The following is an 18,647-nucleotide window of genomic DNA, read 5'->3' as shown; positions in this document are numbered from 1 at the left end:
CCAGAGATATTCCGTGGGTCGGGGGTACACAACACTTGTCACGTTTTCATTCAGGCCCTTCGTAGCAGCACCTACATGCTTTTGGGTTTCCTCCTCCACACCCAGTCTCAATGGAGGCATGTTTCCTCCCATTTTAGAGGCTGCAGAAACCAGCTCCTCCCCATTCCTTCTCCTCCTCTTCACTCTCCCTCTCCCCTCCGCCTCCTCCCCAACCTCCTCAACTCATCACCACAGCTGAGGAACAGGCTTAGCATCTCAGAACTTGGAAATGGGAACAAGGAAGGAACAAGGGAGGAAAGCACACGGGCCAAGTTGAAGACCGTTCATGGAGGGCACTCAAGCAGCAGCCCCTGATCAGACACTCCCTGCCTCCCCACTCTCAGCAGCCTCCCTAGGATCCTGTTTCAAGCTCTTTCCACTCCTTTCCGTCCTCCCAATAAACGCCTTTCTGCCCAGTGAGCAGGGATATTTCTCTTTCAGGCAGCCTTCACCAGACTCATATGCCATCCCGTTGCCTAAGGGGTAGAGAAAAGTGACATGTAGGCCACCACTCTAACTTGTTACACAGAACTGTATAAAGACTGTCACAGTGCAAGCTTTTGCCTTACCAAGAGGCTACTGCCAGTACTGAGCAGGGTAGAGGGCACATGTGTCATGCCCCTTTCCTGTACTGCACAAGTTCTTAAGGGCTTGTATCTCAGGTAAAAAGGGGGACACACTCAACGCAGTGCAGTGGGGTAAATCAGAGGCAACACGCTCACCTCCCCCTTAAACCCAGAATGCCTTCAGTCTCTCCATCTAGAAAACAGGGATCATAACGTCTGCAGAGCTCGGGTTTCATGGGGATTAATGGATATATGTTAGCACAGCATTCTGATGTTAGAAGAACATGCTGGGTAAGTGATGAGGTGTTTTTTTTTTTTTTTTTTTTGGCTGTGCTGGGTCTCTGGGTCTTCTTCGTTGCTGCTTGGGCTTTTTTCTAGTTACAGTGAACAGGAGCCACTTTCTAGCTGTGGCGCATGGGCTTCTCATTGCAGTGGCCTCTCTCGTTGCAAAGCATAGGCTCTAGGGTGCTCAGGCTTCAGTTGCTGCAGCTCCTGGGATCCAGAGCACTGGTTCAGCAGTTGTGGCACTTGGGCTCAGTTGCTCCCTCAGGGACCAGGGGTCAAACGCATGTCTCCTGCACTGGCAGGCAGATTCGTTGCCCCTGAGCCACCAGGGAAGTCCATGTTGACCTTTTTGCCAAAAACCATAGAGGGGTTCAGTGTTGGGAAGGGGACTTGAAATTTAGGAGTTTCTGGAATCCAGCCTCATGCTGGGCCCAGAAAAATGAGGTTGCACCTCAATCTGTAAACAGCTGTCCAAAGAAAGGACTGGTGGAATAAGCCTGGCTCAGGCCACATTAACTATTTTCTGTACTTGCTGCCACTGCCAACCATTTTGGAACCAGTCTTCCCTATTGCAGAATCCTACACTTTGAGGTCTTTGTTTAAAACACAGGCAGGTGCAGACGCTGCCATGAAAGCCAGCGCTGGGGAGTTCTCTCAGCCTAGCCCTCATCTCCAGAATGTAGTCTGAGGTCTGACTGGTGGCCAGCCCACTCCGCTTCCCTGACTGCATCCCCAGAGACCAGAGGAGAATGAAAGCTGTGGACAGAAACCCCCTCACCACAAGCATCTGTCCCCAGGGCATGTGGCTGCATATGCTTCATGGGCAGAGTTGGCCACATTAAGTGGTACCTTTCTCATCTTGTGCAACACTGTTGGCTCATTATTAAACTACATACACTTTTTTGAGAAAAAGGAGAAATAAGAAGAAATTACCTAAAGAGAAACCTGGAGGCATTAACAGGAAGGAAACTACATGGAGACATCTTTGTGCCAGGACCTTGGTTGAGTTGGTTACCTCCAGAGAATTAGCAGAGGTTACTGAATCAACAGAGTGACAAGGTGATTGATGGACTACTCCACTGGGGCTGTGATGTTGGGGTAGGATGGGACAAGGACAAGAGGAGGGTGTAAAGTGACAGCCATTCCCCACGGGGTTCAGGGAGCTGTAGGCTGGAAAGCAATGGGCAAGACGTTGCTCTTTTCAAAATTTAAATACTATTCTTTAAAATTTAGAGCCTAAGACTGAAGGATTAGGTTTTGTGGAAGCATGTGTAAGGCCTACCAGCTCCTTTGGTTTATTTCAAGCAGGATACAGGGTTTTCCAAATGATGAATGCTCTGACTAGCCAGAGGTAGTGTAGCTCAGTGATAAGAGCGTGGGTGACAAGGGCCAGCCTGGACCTGGGTTCAAATCTCAACTACCTATAAATCTGTATTTTTTAATCTACAAAACAGTAGTATTTATAGTTGCTAACTCAGAAGGCTGTTGTGAAGAACCCATGAGATAATGTGGGCAAAGGACTTGGCCAATGCCAGACATACAGTGAAAGTGAAAGTATTAGTCACTCAGTCATGTCCAACTCTTCGTAACCCCATGGACTCCCCGTGGAGCCCGCCAGGCTCCTCTGGAATTTTCCAGGCAAGAATACTGGAATGGGTAGCCATTCCCTTCTCCAGGGGATCGTCTCAACCCAGGAATCAAGGCCAGGTCTCCTGCATTGCAAGCAGATTCTTTGCCATCTGAGACTAAGTGCTCAATATGTGTGCCACAAAACGGCTGGCTTCAGTGCTTAGTGCATTATGGCAGCCATTCAACACTTTAACAATACATGCAGAACACAGAAGATATAAAATAAGCCATATAAAATCTCTGCCTTCAAAAAATGTAGAATCCAGTGGACAAGTCACTGAACAAACAAGAAGCTGCCCCTCCAAAGTGAGATGAACACATACAAGGCCTTATGCTCTAAACTCAGGGCTGAAGGAACATGGGGCGAGGAGTGATCAGAACTGGAGGGAAAAAAGATGAAATTCAAATCTTCTTGTCCCACCAGGCCTCAGGAGGAGACCTCTTCCCTCCCTTAGAGTACCCACACAGTTATCCAGGTGTGGGGGCTGAGGTCTCTGCAGTTAAGACTCTGTGAGGTATGTATATACGGGTAGGAGTAGGTGAGGAGAGGCCACATGTGGTGTATGGTTGGGAGCTGACTGTGGTATATGGCTGGACTCTTGACTGAACTTTTTCTATTTCTTCTTTTTTAAAAAAAAATAATTGCACAACCAGAAAGACATCTAGCGTTCCAGACTCCCGAAGTCCTGGTCTCTACACCGCATGGACGTTATCCACCTCCTCTGTGTCCTCCCAAGGCAGCATTTCAGAAAGTGATCCCCGGCAGAGCCGGCCCTTCAAGTCCGTCTTCGTGCCCACGGCCATAGTCAACCCTGTGCGGAGCCCAGCCAACCTGGGCACCCTAGGGCAGGGCTCTCTCCGCAAAGGACGAGGTAGCATGAGAAAGAGTAAGTGGTGGCAGAGAGGTACGTGCCTAGACCTAAGGGAGGGGGGCGATCTCACTCTGGGCAAACAGAGTGGTTTGGGGGTTTTCTTTTGTTTTTGCAAAAACAAGGATCTTTGCTTTAAGGTTGCTTTACATTTCCCAAATATCAAGTTGTTTTATTAGATGAAGCAAGACAGACTCAGGCTCACAGCCCTCAGTCACTACGTACACACACACTGATTGGGATGATACCAGCCCTAAGTACCAACGTGTAATTAGAACATGGCCTAGGTCGGATGCTGGTTCTTATTAAGACAGAACAACCAAAGCACTTGCTGGATCAGTGTTTCTCAAACTGTGCTCCTTGGAAAACCTCAGGGGGTACCAAAAGGGAAATGAAGGATTCAGGGGAGGAGGAAAAGAGGTGTTGATGCCAAGAGCCCCTGAATCCCACTTTGTTTAACTAATATATTTACAAGTTTAAAAATTATATTGTACAAAATTACATTATATTGCACAAATATATCCTTCCAATCCTTCACCCTCAGTCCCAAGTTCTTATCCATGTACATGCATGCCATGTAATCATAATACTGTTCTGCACCTTGCTTTTATTTTTATATAACATCCACATTGCACGCATGGCAGTTATATGGCTTCTTTAATCTTAAAAGTCATGCTTTTATCTTCTAATATATTGAACCTCTGCATAACACTTCATTCTGGGGGGTTCTAAAAAGTTTCTGAGACCCATTGTTCTATAGCACATCAAACCTCTATATTTGTACACCTCTCTCGAAGAAGACAACAAGCCAAGCTAAGTCAACTTGATTTGTTCTACATCCCATGACTTAGCCTGGGCTCTGCCATCCCTCCTTTGATCTTAAAAAAATAATTAAAGGTGAAAATGCAGTATTAGTCAGAGAAAAGGATTCACGTGTGGGGCAATATGCCACACAGGAAAATGCCCTCAGAAAATTAAAGCAATTATCTTAGTTCTACTCTTTCTCAGTGCTTTCCAGTCGCTTGCTTGACTACCAATCCCAGCAGTCTTGCCTCTTAATTTGAGCCAATCATGCCTCCCTCCTGCACCCTCCAGTGCCATTCTCCCCCCTCTCCCTGCAAACACACAATAAGCAATACCACCACAATAGCCTTGGGCAAGTTACTTACTTCTTGGGTCTTCAGTTTTCTTGTTTGAAAAATGAAAATAAAAATAGCACCTACCTCATCAGAGTAATAAAAGAATCCGTCTAATAGTAATGACACGGTGCCTGGCACACAATAAGCACTCAAGAAAATGTTAGCTATTTTTAGAGCATTAGTGTCTTATCAGTATTATCATAGCTCTTACAATTCCACGGATCATGTTAGGTCCACCCATAATATGAATGTATCATTTCACTTAGTGCTGAAATGTTCACACTTTGAATGCCAAGAAGAACACCCCTGTGGCAATGTTTTCCACTTCCTTTCGGACACTTCCTCTCTTCCTTTACATCTATCTTCATCAACTTGGAGTTTTGACCTATTACATTGTATGCACGTGTAATAAGCGCCAATCTCTTGGAAATTAGGAACCCATAAGATAAACAGATATGGCAATAAACTGATTTTTCACTCATTTCCGAGAGCATAGGACAGGTCTAGGCTTCCCTGATGGCTCAGACAGTAAAGAATCCACCTGCAATGTGGGAGACCTGGATTCGATCCCTGGGTCGGGAAGATCCCTGGAGGAGGGTATGGCAACACCCTCCAGTGTTCTTGCCTGGAGAATCCCTATGGACAGAGGTGCCTGGCAGACTACAGTCCATGGGGTTGCAAAGAGTCAGACACAACTGAGCGACTAAGCACAGCACAGCAAGGACAGGTCTGCCCAGCATGGCTTTGACTTTTCTAGGTCCCCGAAGCTTTCTCTCTCTCCCTTTCCCCAAGGTGAGACTGGTCAAGCTATCAATCTCCCCAAAGCAAAGAGAAATGACAGAGAATTGACTATGTGCACCTCACAGGGCTGTCAGTAGAAAAATAAATGTCGACATTGAAAGGTCAGACTCGTGTGAGCGGTGGCTGGCTTCTCGGCGTGGCTGAGAATACCGCCACTCTTGAGTGAGTGTCTGCTTTTCATGTTCACACCCATCCTGATGAAGAGTCACGACACAGAACACAGCCTGGGATGGGCCCTCTGTGCCGGACACATGTAACTTTGATTCACACACATGTCCACAGAGTGTCACAGAGGACTAACTTCTCTGCGATGGCTGCAAATGCTGGGAGACCCTTATGGAGAAATGATCTACAATGCAGTTCAGGGTGTCTCTCCCACTACCCCCCTCAGAGTGCAATAACTTGCTGATTCTCCAGATCACCCATAGGACATGTGCTCAAGGGGTGGGGATCTCCTGTGTTCAAGAGAATTTGAGGAGAAGGAATGGCTTCCTTTTACAGAGGAGGCACATCTCAGTTAAAAGCAAAAAAAAAAAAAAAGGTGGGGGGGATGAGTTCAGGGAAGCGAAAGGGGCAAAACCAAACTCCTGGACCATGTATGCATTTTTACAGTTTGCTTCTCCTTTACCTAAAAAAGAAAAAAAAAAAAGTTTTAAAACATGGGTGTAATTATTCTGTTCCAGGCACTATCCTAACACTTTCCATGCATCATAAAATATAAACCTCACCCCAGCCCATGAGATACTGTTGTTAGCTCCAGTTTACAACAAGGGGGGCTGAGGAGCAGGAAGGTGATGTGGTTGACTGGCCCCTGGCTCCTTGAGATCAGATTCCAGAGCCTGTGACATGGGACTTCCTGAAGCTCATCCACTCCCAACCCTAACTCAGAAATAGCCTTTCCAGATTTGCTCCAACTACTGTCACATTTGCCCAGTACACGTGGTCTCTAAATCCCACTCAGCCTTCCTCCCCACAAACCCGATGAAGAGCAGAGGTCCCCACACCACAGGCCTAATGCTTCCTTCAGAATCTTCTTCAAGAAGCTGGTCAGAGTCCCCTCCCCTCTCTCCTGCCCTCTCCCTCCTGCCCATGCCTCTCAGCTGACTCATTCTTATGAGTCTCAATGTCTGCTGTCTCTAGCTTTGTCGCTGCTTTTGTGTCCTCTTTGGTCTGTATGACATTTCTGTTGTCTTCTCACTGTGAAGCCCTCTCTTTAGGACTGTCTTCTTCATTTCCCATCTTAAAGACCTGGAAGATCAAAGAAGAGTGAGAGTGTGTGTGTGTGTGTGTGTGTGTGTGTGTGTGTGTGAGAGTGAGTGTGTGTGTGTGTGAGTGTGTGTGTGTGTGTGTGTGTGTGTGTGTGTGTGTGTGAGTGAGTGTGTGTGTGTGTGTGTGTGTAAGAGAGACAGAGGACAAGTGGAGGTGATACACCTTCTGACACCAACCCCGACCAACATTCACCTAGCCAGTCATTGGCTGCCAGCATCAGCAAGCAGCACTAAAAAAAGAATAAGGTCACCTTTGAAAGACCCTGGGAGAATGTGAGCACAGTCAAATTGGGAAAGCACTTAACTATTCTGGGCTATCAGGACGCACTGCCTACCCAGCCCCCACCCCCCACCCCCAGCTGCTGTCAGCCACCCCAGGGCTGATATCTCTGTCTTGTAATTCCCCAGATGGATCTCTGCAGAGACCCGTCCAGTCGGGGATCCCCACCCTTGTGGTGGGCTCCTTCAGACACAGCCCCACCATGGTGGTCCAGCCTCAGCAGTTCCAGTTCTACCAGCCACAGGGGGCCCCCTCCTCAGCCTCCACGATGGTGGCGGAGCTGGGACCCAAGCCCACTCCCACCGGGGAGCCTGCCCTCACGTGCGTCAGCAGGTGCAGCGACACCAGGACCCACACGGCAGCCAGCTCCCTCATCATGGAAGGCAAAGAAATCCCCGTCAAGAGTGAGCCTCTCCCCAAACCGCCTGCATCTGCCCCGCCCTCCATCCTGGTGAAACCAGAAAACTCAAGAAACGGCAGCGAGAAGGTAGGAGTAGGTGACATAGTGCAGCGGTAAAGAATCCTCCTGACAATGCAGGAGACACAAGAGACGTGTATTCAGTCTCTGGGTTGGGAAGATCCCCTGGAGGAGGAAATGGCAACCCACTCCAGTATTCTTGCCTGGAATGTTCTATGAACAGAGGAGCTTGGCAGGCTGCAGTCCACAGGGGTCACAAAGATTTCGGCACAATTGAACACGCATGCATGACCATGAGGTAATGTGAGGGGGGCTGATTCTTTAGACCCCTGACTTTGCACAGTGTCTCAGCTCCTGAGATTTCAACTTTGAATGGACAAGGAATCAAAGGAATCCTCACACACAACCCCCTCCACATCCTCATACCACCTCCATCCTCCCAGGACATGTTACTCAATCTCCTTGATGCTTCTAGAATATCTCATACATCCTACTTTCAAGTCTCAGGGGTGACTTGAAAACGCATGGCTTTGGCCTCAGATACAATGTTGTTTTGAATTCCAGCTCTGCTGCTTGCTAGCTGGTGACTCCGGTTAAAACATTTCACCTTTTTGAGATTTTTTTGCTTAATCTGTAAAATGGCAGTAAGAGTCATAGCCTCACTTGGATTGGAGTGGAAATTAAATGAGATGAGCAAAGTGCTTACACAGGGAATAATGTGTACCTGTTCACAGTATGGAGGAGGTAACTGAGACACAGGAAGGTCACACGGAGTTATAACTACTCAATTGACCATTATCAGGACCTTTGTGGTTCTATGGCTTTTCCATAAGAAGACGTAAGAATTTTTGTAAATGTATTATGTTCTCAGTAATATCCTTGAGGAAATAAGGATGGTGGGATGGAGGAGGTAACAAGAAAATTAGGTGACTGTTTTTGTTTAGTTTTGGGGCTTCCCTGGGGGCTCAGCAGTAAAGAACCTGCCTGCAATGCAGGTTCAGTCCCTGGTTCAGGAAGATCCCCTGGAGAAGGGAATGGCAACCCACTCCAGTATTCTTGCCTGGAGAATCCCATGGACAGAGGAGCCTGGCGGGCTATAGTCCATGGGGTCGCAAAAGAGTCAGACGTGACTTAGCGACTAAACAAACAAACAAAAGACAGGGAATGGCCAAGGTAAACACTGATTGTACCAGACAGATCCTGTAACAGGCTAGGAAAGAAGGGAGAGAGGAAAGCCTTATGCAAATGTGAGATGGTGACTCCCACATAGACAGGGAGCTGCTGATCAGCATCAGCCAACTGTTGGCAGAATGCGGCCCTGGCCCCAGTGCACCTGAGCTGTAAGAGACAGACGAAATCCTGACTTTTATATATGCAGTCTCTTTGTGTTAGCAGCTAAAACTCTTAAACCTTCTGTAGACAAAGTGTAGTCAGCGGTGTCTAGTTTGCTGGCTCTGCTTTGAGGACTTATAAGTTTATCACAGAACTTGATGCAGTCAGCAGGTAGGCCTCAGGGAAGAGGTGGGCCTCAAGACAGGCCTTACTGGCAGGTGGAGAAGAGAGAGGGGAGGTGAACTTCTTATATCTTCTCAAAAGGGTCATACCCTCTTGCCTAGGACCCTGTTCTTAGGTCAGTGATTGCTCCTTCTATTTCTGCTAGATAATCCCAGTCATTCTTCAGTTCTTGACTGAAATAACTCTGCCTCTAGGAGGCCCTCCCTGACAAGCCCCATTCCAGCTTCATTTGGCTCAGAGGTTAAAGAGTCTGCCTGCAATGCAGGAGACCTGGGTTCGATCCCTGGGTCAGGAAGATCCCCTGGGGAAGGAAATGGCAACCCACTCCAGTATTCTTGCCTGGAGAATCTCATGGATGGAGGAGCCTGGTGGGCTACAGTCCACGGGGTCACAAAGGGTCAGACACGACTGAGCGACTTCACTTCACCCACTCCGTTAGCATCTTATTCTTCCCCACAGAAGCACTGGTTCTCACTGTCATCTGTCAGGGCAGTTCTGTTTACTCTTGAATTTGTACAGAGCGGTGATCCCTGGTGAACTCTCACGGCAGATACAAGTATATGCTGGAGGAACACATGAATGAGGCATTCCCAGAAGGGACAAGGGTAAAGGAACAACGTGAGCCAAGTCCCAGGGGGAAACAGCACAGTTCTCACACCTCAGCCATGTCCCTTTGCTCTCCTGTCTTACAGCAAGTCAAAACCGTGAGATTTCAGAACTACAGCCCTCCTCCCGCCAAACACCACACCTCGGGGAAGCCTGAACAGCCAGCCACCCCAAAGGGGTCCCAGCCTGAGGCAGCCCCCTTGGGCCCGGAGATGACCATCCTGTTCGCCCACCGAAGTGGCTGCCACTCTGGACAGCAGACAGACCTCCGGAGGAAGTCAGCTTTTAGCAAAACCGTGACCCCGGCATCCACTGCCTCGGCCACGCAGACCACGTTTCCCAGCAAATGAATCTACAGGCGGCTTTTCCTAGACCCCAAAGAGGTGAATTGCCTTTAAATATAGTATGCCTCCACTGAGGGCGTCCTGCTGTTCTTTGGGGCTTGAGCACGGGTCCTTGTTCTGCCTTGTTTAGCTCCAGGAAAGGACAGGTGGGAGCGGGGATTCCTGCCTTGGCTAGGAAGGTAGACTAGGTGACCTTGCAGACGTAATGATTCGATGTCTCAAGACGACTGCTCAGACCAAGGAATGGGAGCTCATCCTGCCCACTCTCTTCCCAGTGTGGAGTGTGCACCCCTCATTCCCCGTGCTCTGTGTAGAATTTCTATGATGCTCTAAAGGGGGGGTTAGCCAGGGGGTCACAGTGGTAGAATGCTGGCATTACTGCTTTGACCTCAACATCTTAGAACAGCTTCTGCCATCTTCTGGGGCCTGGAAGGCACCACTAGTAGGCACCGTATCTTTTTCCCCTCCACTGAGTCACAATCCTGGCTGCCAAGGGAGAACTTCTGGGAAGGGTATGAGACGAATGCTGTGAACATTCCAAGAACTGTCTAAACCAAAGAGAGTCAGCTCCCTGGCTTTGCTCCAGACAAGGTCAGAGAGAAAGCTAACTGCTGTCATACTTGAAGCTTCTCAATCTGTTTGCCCACATATAGTCCTACATAGTAGATAAGCAGGAAGCATGTACTTATGGAGAGGGTCCTGTATGGTACTATGGACCATCATTCATCCCTGACTCTAGACTGACTTCCCCAAGAAAACACAACATGCTTAGAAACAACTTCATAAGGGGTTTGAATTTAGATATTCATTCTGTTTGCACGGCAAACAGTCTTTACTTCCACTGATTCCTTCTATTTGGGACAGACTAGATGTTTCCCTGGGTTGCAGGCTAAGGTAACAGTGTTATGGGGAAGATGGCAATCCACAGCTGGGTGGGGATCCCTTCTAGAGGAAAGTGTCTGTAAAAAGGGACTGGACAAATAAAGTTGGAGAGGAAAGGGAGTAAGAAGGAGGAAATGATGAGAATGAGAGAGAAAGACAGAGGATTAGGGAATGAGTCAGGGAAGAAGACCAAAGAGGAGGAGATCAACCTTGACATTCTTGGCAGGTGGGGAAAGAAGGTAGGAGTCTGCAAAGCTAGGCAACCCCACTCAGATGGGGGCTGACTGAGTGGGACAGCCAGGCAGAGCCTTGTAAGCAAGGCTAAAGGGCAGCCCAGGGCACAGAGACAATGCTGTAAGACAAACCATTAATTCTCATTCAACTTAATTGTTGTGATTTAACATTTATTGCATGCCCATCAGTGTGGGCACTTCAGTGCATGAATGCCATTTACTACTAAGCCTGGTTATCATTAAAAAAAAAAAAGACAAGTCTAATTAGACTTTCTCCCTGGACAGTTCTTAAAGATACTGGGATTAAAAACATTTATCTTTTACAGACCAACCACACACTTGGCAAACTGAATTATCCAGACTTTTCCAGACCTTCATAAAACACAAATAAAACCATCATCCTGCCAAGGACGACTGCACATGTCAGACCTTTGGGATTGGTAGGGCCGATGTGGCAACACATTCTGGTGCTTCTCTGAGATACTGACCCATGTCTACTGCACAAAATCGTCACCCCAACTGCATGATTCAGTGAGGCGCAAATAGTCATCCAGATGGAGAAATGGAGAAAAATCACCAAGACAGGCAGGCATTGTATGATTTGTCAAAATATGAGTACCTACCCCTCGTATTTACCCCAAAAAGTACTCGCAATGAGTTTAGCAATCTGCTCGCAGAGCAGCAGACATGTGATATGCCCAGACAACCAAATATTTACTCTATGCGAGAAGGCGATGGCAAGCCACTCCAGTACTCTTGCCTGGAAAATCCCATGGATGGAGGAGCCTGGTAGCCTGCAGTCCATGGGGTCGCTAAGGGTCGGACACGACTGAGCGACTTCACTTTCACTTTTCACTTTTACACATTGGAGAAGGAAATGGCAACCCACTCCAGTGTTCTTGCCTGGAGAATCCCAGGGACGGGGGAGCCTGGTGGGCTTCCGTCTATGGGGTCACACAGAGTCGGACACGACTGAAGTGACTTAGCAGCAGCCTCAGTAGCACTGGAGCCAGTTAATTTTTAACTGTTGTGGATGAAAAGCAGGTTGTTTGAGTGTAATGAAGACACAATCCATGCCCTCCAAATGAAACAGAATATCCCATTGCCCACGATCTCTATAGAATAACCTTTCTGAGAATTGCAAGCAATGCCAGACTGGCCACTCCCATTCCATCCAGCCCTCTTCCCCCAGCTCAGCAGCAAACTCCCTCCCTCCCAAACAAATCCCATCTCTGCTGAGTCACCTGAGGATTTGAAAAGGATGGTACAAGCTGAACTCACTGCCACTCCCTGGCATTTATTCCATCACCATGTTGGATACTACATCCTCTCCTGTAATGTCCACCATAACCTCATAAGGCACATGTAACTATTCCAATTATAGAGCCTAGGAAGCTGAGGCTTGTAGGGTAACCGCAGACAGTGGCAGAGCGAGTTTGATAGGTGCCCTCACCCTGAGTTCAAGCTATCTAACTTCAGAGCCTAACTCGGGACTATGTTCAATGAACCAAAAGACCATCCTTGGCATCAGTTTGCTGATTTTAGACCATAGAGAGGAGGCACGGTGCAGGGGTTACAGCTGCCGGCTCTGCTGCACACAGACAAGGTCCAGTCCTCATTTACTACGTGCTAGCTGTGTGACACTGGGCAAGTTACTTGACTTCACTAGGTCTTGTCTTCTTAAAAGCCATGATAATAGCGCCAGCCTCACTGGGTAATCGTGAGGGTTAACTGAGGTAACATAAAGTGACTGAAGTCATGCTGGTACATAGTGAATACCTGAAAAAGGTTAGCCTTGAACGTTTTCAAGGAAGCAGGCTATTGAAATTCCAGGCAAGAAAGTCTAAATAAGGGCCTTCCCAGGGCTGTGGTGCTAAAAGGAGACCAAGTAACCTAGTCATAGAGGTCAAGACACAGTCTAAGCTGAGTCCTGAAGGATGGGAAAGAGTCAGGCAGGCGAAAGGGTGTCCAAACGGGGTAAGAAGCACTGGCAATGGGTTTAAATGTAGCAACCAAGTCAAGTTCTCTTGTCCCCAAGCACAAAGAATCCACTTCTGTGTGGAACATTCCAGGAATGCCAGGTGGGTGTGGAACACCTCACATCTGAAGCCAGACATTCCTGTGAGAGCTCTATACCCTCAGCCAAGACTCAGAGTCCCTAGAAGAGGCCCACCTTCACCCTGTGATCAGCCCTGACACCACAGTGCAAGGAAAGCTGCTGTGTGCAGGCTGTCCTGGGGCAGGAACAGAGGTGGGGACACCTGAGAGATGAAGGAGGGGCTCAACCAGTTGAGGACAGACTCTGGGGACCACACTTGAGGAAGTGGTCGCCGTAAGCAGCTAGTGGAAAAGAAACCTGCCTGCCAGTGCAGGGGAAGTAAGAGACCTGGCTTCAATGCCTGGGTCAGGAAAATTCCCTGGAGGAGGGCACGGCACCCACTCCCATATTCTTGCCTGGAGAATCCCATGGACAGAAGAGCCTGATGACTACAGCCCGTAGGGTTGCACAGAGTCAGACATGACCTGAACGACTGAACACACACACAAACAGCATCAAGGTCCTCACTTAACGCCTGTCTCCTTCCCGGCTCACGTGGGACCGGCTACACCTCCTCCCCCACCCCCTCCCATAGACAGAGCTTCTGCAGGAAGATTTTAAAGCAGTGGCCCCACCTGTGACTCAGTGAGAGGCCTAACTAAATCACTGACTTCTGACTCACAGATTTCCAGCTTCCCTGGGACGTTCAGAAAGTCCATCTACACCAGGCCCCCACTCCCGACGGGCAGCCATCCGGAGGCGGCTGCATTAAGGTTAAGATTTCAGTGAAATGGACACGTGCTCTTCAATTTGCCTTGACCCCAGCAGCCTGCTTCACTCACTCACATGTCCTGCACCTGAAGTGGGCGTGTTCCCCTCCAGACTGTGCTCCCCTTCATCTCAGAAGCATTCTAAACCCCTTCCACGTAGAGTTGGGCCCTCAGATCTCAGCTGATCTAGGCACACAGGTCTCAGGAGCATAATGGTCCCTGCCAGGGCCCTACAGGATGCCGTTCAGTAGTTTTGGGGTGGGGACTAGGCATATGTGTTTTCGACAAGCTCCCCAAATGATTCAGAGGTACATAACAAATGAGAGTAAGTTCACTTTTCTTAAATGGTATAGCAGTGCTGACATTTGGCTCTGACATTCAGCAGAAATATGGTCACACTGGTTGTCAATATATTGAAAGCGTCCTGTGCTGATAGGTGAATAGTAGATTCTCTGAGCTCCCCAGGGCCTCTCCCCACTCTCACACCTTGGCTCTTTCTCCAGGTCCTCCCCATCGCTGTCCCTCCCAAAAGCTAAAAAGCTAAGGCCAGCTGCAGTTGAGACCTGCAGCAATGAAACCCTTCTTCATTCTGATTAGCTGGTGCCTATGACATACTGGGCTTCCCTGGTGGCTCAGACAATAAAGACTGCCTGCAGTGCAGGAGACCTGGGTTTGACCCCTGGTTGGGAAGATCCCCTGGAGAAGGGAATGGCTACCCACTCCAGTATTCTTGCCTGGGAAATCCCACGGACAGAGGAGCCTAGAGTCGCAAAAAGTCAGACACGACTGAGCGACTAACACTTTCACTATGTCATGCTGCTGCTGCTGCTGGGATTTTCTAGGCAAGAATACTACTGACTCTGAAATGTCTGGACTGTTACCCTGTTGTACAGATTAAGGCCCAGAGAGGTCACTCAGAAGTTGAGAGCACTACTAGCAAGCCCAACACTCTTCCTGGCCCCCATCCTGGCCACTGTTCAGCCCTTAATATTTGCCTTTGTAGGCCCTCAGCTGAGGCAAGGAGCTGACTTGGAGGACAGGTGTTTCCATGCCTGTTCACCTGTCTTTTTCAGCTAAGAGCTTCCTAGGTGTAAATGATGTACCTCAGTGTCCCAGCCCTCTGATCTCACACAGGCAGGTAAGGAAGCATGTACTTTACTTCAACAAGATGAACAGGTCCCCACCTTGATCCTCTCACTGCCTCTTCACACAGGCCGGCCCCAGAGCGTCCAACTCCCTGCCCGGGGAGCGAGCAGCTGAAGCAGGCAGGATAACAAGGGCCTTTCCAGCTGGGAGCACGTGCTTAACAAGCTGGGCCCTCCCGGAGCGGCAGCTGCTGCCACTGAGGCTTCTCTCGCTTACATCTTGAGAGTGAAGGCCCCAGTTCCCCCTCGGGTTGAGTGAAGGGAATGTTAGCACTTGCAGAAACCTCTTAGGTGACCATGAAAGACAGTCACTCAGCAGGCAAGACCAAGTAGGGGAATTAACTCCAGAGAGCCTTTCAGCAGGTTGGCATCATTGAGGATAAAGCTCACAAGGACATTTTGCCTGAAATAGAACAATGTTAAATGATGATCAAGCCATCTGCTGTTTGCCAAGCTGTAGTATCGTGTCCTAGACCAGAGTAGAAACAAAATGTTCCCAGGAAGCCCTTCCGCCGATCGACCTACACTTTGACAAATGGAAGGCAGCAGAGGTGAGATCAAAGATGCTGGGATGGAGGACATGGAGGAGCATTACAGATTCACCCATCCATCCATCCAACAACAGTTAATTCACCACGCACCCTGGCCCAGGCTCTCTGAGAGGCAACAAGGATAGAGTAAACAGGATAGATAAAATACATATGGCTCCCACAGAATGGTGTTTCTTACCACTTCTTTTCTGGATTTGGGGCTTCTTTCTGCTTTTCTGCCCTTTTATAATTAAATGTCCTATAGACATAATTATATTGGATCATGAAACCAATAACCATATATCTACCACCTAGCTTTTTAAAAAATAATTGAAACTTGCTGTGTGCGTCCCCCAGTTTCATTCCTTCCTTCCCTACCTCCCACCTTCCCTCACAACCTCTATCCTGAATCCCATGTTTATCATTCCCATGTATATATCCCACTCATGTACCATATGGAACTTTCAGCACAGCTCATAGAGGTACTCAGTAAACACTAGTCAAAGAAGATATTGCAACCTGAGGCCATATACACGCAGGCTGAATATTTAAACTCCCATCTGGTTTCTGTCACTGGGACTCAAATGCTTTGATTTATTGCTGGGATTTGAGGTTTTGATGCACTGGCATGTCTGGTTTTGAGGCATTCGAGTTTAAAGGGGTTTTTACAAGAATTCTTCCAAGTACAGCTACTTTAGCTACCTGTTGCTCCTGAATAAGGAAAATACGGGCTGTGACTGTGCCTACATTCCTTGAATATAGGGTTTTCAACACATCTCTCATCTGCACCTTGCCTGGAGCCTCTGTGTAGCCAACTGCAGAAACCAGAGTAGCTTCTCAGATTCTGAAACTAAAACACATTTTGCTGCCGCCGCCAAATTCTTCCAAGAATTCCATGAAATGCTCAGAGAAAAATTATCTTTGTCCACAGACTACAGATCAAGACACTGAGACTCAGAATGTTTCAGCAACTTGACTAAGGTCACATAATGAGTTTGAAATGGAAGGGAAACTACTAACTCTTCATCCAGTGATAATTGTTACCATTTACTGAGCACCTGCTGTGTACCAAGCACTGTACATGTGTCATGCCATCCAATCCTTCCCAACCCTGTGATGGCAGGTACTACTGTTATTCCATTTTAGAGAGTAGAATTATGGCCCAGAGGTCAAATGATCTGTCCAAGGTAACAAGGACTAGAACCCAGAACTCTTAAATCCAAACCTTAATCTTAAGTCTCCATGTCCCAGGCATCAGTGGTGGCTCAGTGGTAAAGAATCTGCCTGCCAATGCAGGAGACACAAGTTCAATCCCTGACCCAGAAAGACCCATTTTAAGAAAGAAGAAAGAAAGAAATCACCATTTCCCTCTTCTTCAGTAGCAACTGTAAACACATAACATGGTTGAAGTTGGAGAGGATGCAAAACATGTGTGTTCTGCAGAAACCACAGGGATGAAGTTGGAGATGGGAGTGGAGGGATGGCTTAACTCCGGGTGAAGCCCTCCCAGAGAATAAGTGTATGGGTCTTATCAACCAAGAAGTAGGGGTGGGAAAGAAGGTGATTGAAAATGTTCTGTTCAGAGAAATCTGAGAAGCACATCTACCCCTGCTGCAAGGGCGGCCAAACACAGCCAACAACTTGAAAAAGAACCAAAGCTTACAATGTGGTTCTGGATCATTGACATCAGAATGCGATGATCATTCTGCAGTCTCTAGATCTCTCCCTCTTCACGAGTCTATTTCTGGTTTTGCCTGTCCTCACTCTAAATGATATACAGTTCAGAAGAAGGGAGTTATGATTTCCAAAATGACCCCCACTTTCATCTTTTCTGTGGGAACAAGAGGGCTCAGAGAGCTGACATCTTCCAGTGTTCCATGCTGATATTTATCCAAAGTTCAAAGGCAATTGCTTTGGGGGAGTAAATACACACCCACAGATGCAAGCTAATTATGCAAATAGGGTCACTGCTGGATGGACAAGAGCCGCAGTCTGGTAAAGACTAAAGCGATGCCAGCCAAGACCCGGAGATAAAGGCAAAACACATTTGCAAAGGCCACTCTGTGTATCCTTGGTTAATGCTGTTAGAAACCATGCTAGTGTGACCGACTGACTTGATGAAGGCCATCTGCAATGTCAGAGTTTGACTGCTGTAGGCCACACATGTCCTAGAGGCCAGAGCCATCCTAACATCTTTCCCATGAAAACAAGGACTCCTCCCTGGACCATCCAAGTGGACTGTGAGAACTATTTGCAGTCAGGAGACTCTCACAAATTAGCAAAAACAAGCTTGAATCAAAATATAAGGAGGCAGCAAAAACACCTGAAGGACCAAACAGGAATTCAAATAAATATCACCTTCAAAGGATCGTACCTGGATTCCCACCCCATTCTTGCCTGGTTCATGGGGAGATGTTTTTCTTCTCTGTCTAGAAGAGACACAAAGGACCACACTCCCTGAAGAAGACATGGCAGTCACCACTCAAGAGTGATGGCAGCAGCTCCCATGACAAAGGACAGAGCGGTCAGACAGACAGAAGGGATCATACTGTTTGGAAGGGAAGGCTTCTTTTAGATATCAGAACCACATTTCCAAATACTCCATCCCGCATGTTCTATTTATAAACTGAATTCTTACATTCATTTTAGATGTTGGCAAATTTGATAGCTTGGACCTTCTTCATGGAAACCTCCAGTAAAGAACTAAATTTTAAAACATCAGTCAACAGGGACTTGGGGGTAGCTATTCTAGCTGTGTTCCCAATCCACTGGAACTTAACAAGATATGGAGAAACAACAAAACATAATAGCTAGAGTGGTGGGTTTTTGAATCAGATTATCTGGGGTTTGGTCCCAGCTTGTCACTTGTTTCCTTTGGCAAATGACTAAAGCAACTCAGAAAAGTTACACCACCTCCCTAAACCTGCTTTTTCATCTATAAAATGGGAATCAGAACCTCTGCCTCATAGGATTCTCAGCAGGATTAAACGAGATCCTGCATGTACAGCCCCGATTGTGGTATGCAGTACATCAAAGTTTTCAATAAACGGTAGCTATTACCCATACATACATAGAGAGGCACAGTTCAGAAATGGAGTATAAGAAAGAGCTGCTGCTGCTGCTGCTGCTGCTAAGTCACTTCAGTCGTGTCCAACTCTGTGTGACCCCATAGACGGCCTCCTACCAGGCTCCCCCGGCCCTGGGATTCTCCAGGCAAGAACACTGGAGTGGGTTGCCATTTCCTTCTCCAATGCATGAAAGTGAAAAGTGAAAGTGCAGTCGCTCAGTCG

The 18,647-nt window shown here is 47.8% G+C and overlaps 1 protein-coding gene across 2 annotated transcripts in view; it reads left to right on the top strand.

Annotated features, from left to right (window-relative positions):
• SH3RF2 (SH3 domain containing ring finger 2) overlaps positions 1-18,647 on the top strand; it is a 156,984-nt gene that overhangs the window by 125,401 nt on the left and 12,936 nt on the right. The window contains exons 7-9 of one of the 2 annotated variants that reach the window (XM_055428732.2): positions 3,174-3,406; positions 7,005-7,363; positions 9,502-9,798. In XM_055428732.2, the coding sequence (XP_055284707.2) occupies positions 3,174-3,406; positions 7,005-7,363; positions 9,502-9,765 (856 nt within the window). In that variant the 3' untranslated portion in view covers positions 9,766-9,798. Of the gene's footprint in view, positions 1-3,173; positions 3,407-7,004; positions 7,364-9,501; positions 9,834-18,647 lie in introns of those variants that run through there. The other variant, XM_055428733.2, reaches the window with a different exon arrangement.

Source organism: Moschus berezovskii, chromosome 8 (assembly GCF_049115385.1).
Source record: "Moschus berezovskii isolate FMDL1 chromosome 8, NW_MosBer_1.0, whole genome shotgun sequence".
Classification (NCBI taxonomy): Eukaryota; Metazoa; Chordata; class Mammalia; order Artiodactyla; family Moschidae; genus Moschus; species Moschus berezovskii.
Note: the sequence above shows the minus strand (reverse complement) of the source record. Positions and strands in the feature narration are given on the sequence as shown.